Source organism: Penaeus japonicus, unplaced genomic scaffold (genome assembly GCF_977035675.1).
Source record: "Penaeus japonicus unplaced genomic scaffold, GWHDUDI00000001_assembly GWHDUDI00000041, whole genome shotgun sequence".
Taxonomy (NCBI): domain Eukaryota; kingdom Metazoa; phylum Arthropoda; class Malacostraca; order Decapoda; family Penaeidae; genus Penaeus; species Penaeus japonicus.
In genome coordinates, this window is record NW_028234443.1 from 25,127,955 (window position 1) to 25,135,454 (window position 7,500).

The window sequence follows — 7,500 nt, forward strand, 5'->3', positions numbered from 1 at the left end:
GGGTGGGGGAGTGGGTAGAAGGGGGGTTGGGGGGTTGGGGGGAGTTGGGACACTTTATATTTTTATGGTCGTGTCAGTTTATAACTTGATGCTCATGTGTTTATGGAGTGTTGAAGCGATTTCCCTTCTTTTCATTTTCTGTTTTTTTATGACATGAATTTCTCAGACTTTTAAGAACTTAATACTTTATTTCGTGTTCTCTTTTTCCCCTTGCTTTTTTATTTATAACTGTTTATCATTATTGATATTATCACCATCATTATCATTATATTATCATTATTATCATCGTTGATATTATTATCATTATTATTATCATCATCATCATTGTTGTTATTATTATTATTATTATTATATTATTGTTGTTGTTATCATTATTATTATTATTATTACTATTATTATTATTATCATTATTACCATCAATATTACCATTATTATCATCATCATTATTATTGTTATCCATATCGTTATTATCGTCTTCATGATTCTTACAGCCACAACAACAACTACTTTTATTGTATTGCTGCCACTAATACTATAACTACTATTATGATTGTTGCTATTGCTGTTATCATTATTATTATTATCCTCCTCCTCCTCATTACTGTTACTGCAATTATCATTATTATTATTATCAATCATTATTATCGAGCTACTGAACTACAAGACGTGATTGTGAAAATAAGATATATCAAAATGATGTAAATCTTATGAAATAAATTATTAGTTCGTGTTTTAAAGTGATTAAGGTCAAGGATTAATGTAGACTATGATTTTGAAAAAAAAATATATATTATGGATGGATAACTCATACCTAAATTATGATAACGCTGGTTAATATTTTTAGTAATAATATTTATGATAATAACGGTCTTTATCAGTATTGGCTTTTATAATGACAATTTTAACAAGCCAATCTAAATATACTTCTATATTTCCTCGTCGTTTGCATTACATTAAGTATTTGCCAATTATGCTCGTATTTGTAAAGGAAATTGAGAGAGAGGGGGGGGGGGAGAGGAGGAGATAAAGAGAGAGAGAGAGAGAGAGAGAGAGAGAGAGAGAGAGAGAGAGAGAGAGAGAGAGAGAGAGAGAGAGAGAGAGAGAGAGAGAAAGAGAGAGAAGAGAGAGAAAGATGAGAGAGAGAGAGAGAGAGAGAGAGAGAGAGAGAGAGAGAGAGAGAGAGAGAGAGAGAGAGAGAGAGAGAGAGAGAGAGAGAGAGAAAGGAGAGAAAGAAAAAAGAAAGAAGAGAGAGAGAGAGAGAGGGGGAGAGAGAGAGAGAGAGAGAGAGAGAGAGAGAGAGAGAGAGAGAGAGGGAGAAAGAGAGAGAGGGAGAAAGAGAGAGAGAGAGAGAGAGAGAGAGAGAGTAGGAAAGCACAACTATTATCCATCACATGCTACTGACGTTATCCTCCCCTCTCCTCCCCCGTCCTCCCCCCCCTTCCCCCACCAAACAATCACACGAAATATGCAAGAGAGATAGTATATCTAGGGATGTCAGCCTATCCATATGGTTTGTCAGAGGTCATACGAACGCATGTTATGTGGTATGTGGTATGCTGTACGAAGGCAATCCGGCACTCGTCCCTCCCCACGCAACACATCACCCCTGCTCCCCCCCTCCCCCTCCCCTTATTCGAGTACCAACCGCCCCCATCTCTTGTTACGTGTTCTCTTGGTTGAAGTTAACTCATTAATATGATGAACATGTATGAACATATCATCTATTTGTTTGTAGGTCTCATGGTGATATTTTTTCGGGAAATAATCATAATTGTTATAAGTGGTATCGTTGTCTGATGATTTATAAGTCTCTAAAATACGCTTTGTTAGAATTCAATGTTATTTTCATAACCATAAGGGATTTCGTAAACATATCTTATGAATATTTTTCGCTGAAATTTAACGTTTTTTTTTCTTACCATAAAGGAATTCTTGAACAAATATTTATTTCATTAATCGATATAGTTTTCCTTTGATTCGTCGCTTCCATTCAAAATACTAAGAAATCTTTTTAATATCCTTATGCCGGCTTTCCAAAATAGCATCGGGTAAAGAGGCTTTGAAAGGTCTTAGATCCTGAGGGATTAGGTTCGAAAACTCATTGATTCTCTTTTGATTTTGATTTATTTATTTTTCTGTCAGAGTGTATTTGAGTGAGTGTCTGTGTATGTATATGTCTGCCTATCTATTTATCTGTCTGTCTATTCATGTATGTATGTGTGTGTGTGAATAGACAGGTAGATAGATTGATAAATATAGAAATAGAAATATACAGACAGAATAAGATATAAACGATGTACTCTCTCTCTATCTCTCTCTCTCTCTCTCTCTCTCTCTCTCTCTCTCTCTCTCTCTCTCTCTCTCTCTCTCTCTCTCTCTCTCTTTCTTTCTCTCTTTCTCTCTTCTCTCTCTCTCTCTCTCTCTCTCTCTCTCTCTCTCTCTCTCTCTCTCTCTCTCTCTCTCTCTCTCTCTCTCTCTCTCTCTCTCTCTCTCTCTCCCTTTTTCGCTCTCCATCTCCCTGTGTGTTAGTATAGTCTTTCTGTTCTTCGCCCTATCCGCTATCTGTAACGTTACTATCCTGTGACCTCGGCTGCCATGACAACACTTGACACCCTTGACACATGTGGTCGTCCCTTGCTTGACACGCCCTGACACCGTGTGACACTGGAGCTTTTTACTCCTCTAGGATTTGAGGGAAAAAGGGGGGAGATGGGAGGGGGGGTGAGTAGGGATTGTGACCGTGTTTATGAAAAGTTTATTATAGAGAGAGGGAGAAGGGGAGTGGAGAGAGAGAGAGAGAGAGAGAGAGAGAGAGAGAGAGAGAGAGAGAGAGAGAGAGAGAGAGAGAGAGAGAGAGAGAGAGAGAGAGAGAGAGAGGGGGGGAGGTAGGAGATAGATAGATAGATAGATAGATAGATAGATAGATAGATAGAGAGAGAGAGAGAGAGAGAGAGAGAGAGAGAGAGAGAGAGAGAGAGAGAGAGAGAGAGAGACAGACAGAGACAGAGAAAGAAAGAGAGAGAGAGAGATCAGGATGGGGGAATTGAAAAAAAAAAAGGACACACGCATACATTTACACACACACACAGACACACAAACGCCCGCACACGTTTACACACAAACACATACAGCGCCTGCACACAAACACAACCCAATACCAACTCATACACACAAACACAGATACACACAAACCCCCTTCCTCCCCCCTCTTTGGGCCCAAACACGAGAAAAGACACAAGAAGAACCAAGAGGATAGAGAGCGTTGCCGAGGGACGTGTAACTTACCGTGAAGAACCGAGAGGGACAAGAAGACGTGGGAACGAACGCGGGGAAAGGAAGAAGATATCAAAGATTTTCTTAGAGGAATGGCGAAGAAGAAAAAAAAAAAAAAAAAAAAGGAAAACAAATACGGATCAAATGGAGCTTAATATGTGATTTGTTCTGAATCCTTTGTTGTTGTTGTTGTTTTTTGATGTTCCTTTTTTGATGATTGTTATTTGTTGTTATTGGCATTGGTTGTAGACATTGATTTAATTTCTTTTGCTATTATCCCGTCATTTTTATTTATATCTTTATCTTTATTGTTATTATTATTGCCATTATTGTTATTGTTTTTGCCATTGTTGTTGTTATTGTTTTCTTATTATTACTATTATCACAGTAATAAAAGATATATATATATATATATATATATATATTTTTATTTTTATTTTATTTTTTTATTATTACCATTGTCATTATTATTATTACTATTATTGTCATTATTATCATTATTGTTATTAACGTCTTCCTCCTACTCATCATCATCATCATTATCATCAACATCAACGGGCTAATAGTAGTTGTTATATTTATAGTAACCAGTTGATATAAACAACCACTGCCTGGTTTCAAGAAATATGTTATTTCTCTCTCTCTCTCTCTCTCTCTCTCTCTCTCTCTCTCTCTCTCTCTCTCTCTCTCTCTCTCTCTCTCTCTCTCTCTCTGTCTCTCTCTCTCTCTCTCTCTCTCTCTCTCTCTCTCTCTCTCTCTCTCTCTCTCTCTCTCTCTCTCTCTCTCTCTCTCTCTCACGCACACGCACACGCACACGCACACGCACACGCACACGCACACGCACACGCACACACACACGCACACGCACACGCACACGCACACGCACACGCACACGCACACGCACACGCACACGCACACGCACACGCACACACGCACACGCACACGCACACGCACACGCACACACACATCACTCACTCTCTCTCTTCCTCCCATCCTCCTCCCTCCTGCTACTTCCTCCATTCGCTTTTCCCTCTCCTCTCCCTCTCCCCCTCCCTCTCCCTCGCTCTCTTCACTCCCATCCCCGCCCCACACCCACCGCATGCTCATTTACATACAAGGAAAAAAATATATACGAGACACCATCCATCACAACGTAATAACATTTTTTTCCTCAACTGAAATGTGTTACGAATGACACACTCGCTACGATTATATATTTTGTGTGAAACAATATTTAAACTGATCATGTCTTTGTGATATTACTTTTCTGTATCTTTGTGATAAAAAAGAAAAGAAACAAGATACAGATATGTATGTTGGTAATGTGGGTTTGTCTTTTATTAGATTTTTGTTTTTGTTTTTAACTTTTATTTATTTCACTAAAGATAGATTGATGAGATTTCGTGCCACTGCAATGAATTGGTATTCAGCATTTCATTCAACGAGTTGTTATGCTGTGATGTTTAGTTTCATTGTTGTTTCGAATGCTTTAACATATGCTATAAAATTCCGCTGTTTTAATTAAACGTCAGTTTGAAAGATATATATTTTTTCTAAACATTATTGTCCCCCCCCAAAAAAAAAGAAAAGAATAGTGATGTCTCTCAAATTGGGAATATTATGATTGTTTTACTACTATTAAAAAGAAAGATGATTAATTGGATAAATATATATAAGAAAACCGCACATATGAAAGACAGACAGTCAGCCAGGCAAACACCAAACACACACACACACACACACACACAGAAAAAAAATACTAATAAATTAATGAATAAATAAGAATAGATAAATATATAAATTAATGAATAAAAAAATAATAAAAATGATAATGAAATAAAATATAATAAAATATAATATAATAAAATATAATAATAATAATGAATAAATAGATAAAAGAAACATACATCGATAAGATAAAGACTAAAAAAACACACACACACACAGACAAAACACACACACACACACACACACTCACAGACACAAACTCGGAAAAGTGATGAAATAAATGCAATAAAGAAGAGAGAGTCAAGAATCCCCAGGAAAAGAAATTCGCCGCCCGCGGAAGTTCTCCCAAGACGGAAGCAAGCGGCAGGAAGGAGGCAGTCCTAAGCGAAAGAGCATGGAGGAGCATTTTGAGAATTTACATAGCCTTAGCCTAGACTCTCGTACATGTGAGAGGCTTTTGTGGGGGCCTACTTATCATGCTTGAAAGCTTAGGTCTTCAGGAGAAGGAGAGTAATAATAATCTACCTTGAGGAGTTCTCGTGATAAAAGGGCACGTACCTTTTTTTTTCTCTCTTTCTTTCTTTCTTTCTTTCTTTCAATCTTTTACTTATTTTTTCATGGGTGTTATTTTTGTATGATAACTTCAATTATTTTGTTTTGTCTTAGGTCGTGTTCATTACTTTATATGATTGTAGTATCCAACTTTTCTCTCTCTCTCTCTCTCTCTCTCTCTCTCTCTCTCTCTCTCTCTCTCTCTCTCTCTCTCTCTCTCTCTCTCTCTCTCTCTCTCTCTCTCTCTCTCTCTCTCTCTCTCTCTCTCTCTCTCTCTCTCTCTCTCTCTTCTCTCTCTCTCTTGCTCTCTCTCTCTCTCTCTCTCTCTCTCTCTCTCTCTCTCTCTCTCTCTCTCTCTCTCTCTCTCTCTCTCTCTCTCTCTCTCTCTCTCTCTCTCTCTCTCTCTCACTCACTCTGTTTTACCCTCTTTCTGCTACTTTATCTTTCCTCTTCTCTCCCTCTCGCTTTCGAACCCAGGAAACATTGCAAAGAAAATGCATCTAACATTCTATGTTATACGCTTTTTATGTGTCTCTTTATCATCATAATCTCCCCTCTCTATATTCTATCCCTCTTTCTTTCTATATTCTTTCCTAGAAGTATATTGTTGCTCCCTCTCTTTCTCTCATTTTCTCTCTTTTCTCTCTCTTTCTCTTTCTCTCTCTCTCTCTCTCTCTCTCTCTCTCTCTCTCTCTCTCTCTCTCTCTCTCTCTCTCTCTCTCTCTCTCTCTCTCTCTCTCTCTCTCTCTCTCTCTGTGTGTGTCTATATCTCTATCTATCTATCTATCTATCTGTCTATCTATATATCTATCTTTCTCTTTGCCTCTCTCTCCCCTCCTGTTTTTCACTCCCTTCCCCTCCCTCTGCCTCTGCCAATCCACCTTCCCAATCATCACAAACATACCCTCTCTAATGCATCTTTTTTTCTCCGTCTCCCCACAGGATGGTGTCTCCTCCAGTCCTTCCGCGTCGCCCCGCAGGACATCGAAGTCGTGGCCGGAAGCGAGGCAATTCTTCGATGTGAAGTCGACAACCAGCAAGGAAAAGCTCAGTGGACTAAGAACGGCTTTGCTCTGGGTAAGTTTGAGGTGTAAGAGAGGAAGGGAGGAAGGTAGGGAGGGAAGGGAAGGAGGGAGGAGGGGTAGGTTGGGAATCTGGGAAGGAAGGGAGGGAGGGAGGGAGGAAGTAAGGATGGGTGGGAGAGAAGAAGGGAGGGAGGGAGGGAGGGAGGGAGGATGGAAAGAAGAAAGGAAGGAAGGAAGAAAGGGAGGAAGGAAGGGAGGGAGGAGCGAGGAAGGATAGAAGGAAGAAAGAGAGGAAGATAGGGAGGGAGGAAGGAGGAGAAAGGGCTGACGGAGGGAGGGGGTGAGGGAGAGAGGCAAGGGAAGTAAAGAGGGGGTAAAGACGGATAAGATTGATGGAAGAGGGTTGAGGGCAGAAGACCAGTTGACAACGAGCAAGGTTTCGCTTTCGGTGAGTTTGAGAGAGTAAAGGGGGGAGGAAGGGAGGAAGACAAGAAGGAAATATGAAATGTAAGGCGAAAGGAAGGAAGGAAGAGAAAAAAGAACGACGGAAGTAAATAAGTGAACGATAAAAGACAGGCAGAAAGGACGGAAAGAGGGAAGGAAGAAAGGAGGGAAGGGAGGAATGAATGAAAGAGGAACAGGAAGTGAGGGATGGAGGGAGGAAAGCAAGGAGGCAGAGAGGGAGGGAGGAAGGGAGAGAGGAAAAGAGGGGTGGAGGGAAAGAAAGAGGGAAAGAGGGAGGAGGGAGGGAGGGAACAATAGAATGGAAGAAGTGAGGGAGGAAAGGAGGAAAGGAGAGAGAGAGAGGGAAGGAGACATAGTTAAAAGAGGTACGAAGATAATAACAGGGGAAAAAAAGACATTCTGCAGACAACCATCCTGTTCTGGTGTCTGTGGATTGAGGATGCGACTACCTCTTTAT

General features: G+C 39.9%; 1 protein-coding gene across 1 annotated transcript in view; it reads left to right on the forward strand.

The window, feature by feature from the left end:
* The window catches only part of LOC122262065 (nephrin), a 50,149-nt gene that overhangs the window by 12,915 nt on the left and 29,734 nt on the right, over window positions 1-7,500 (forward strand). The window contains exon 2 of the mRNA XM_086534450.1: window positions 6,496-6,630. Coding sequence (XP_086390576.1) covers window positions 6,496-6,630 — 135 coding nt within the window. The remainder of the gene's footprint in view (window positions 1-6,495; window positions 6,631-7,500) is intronic.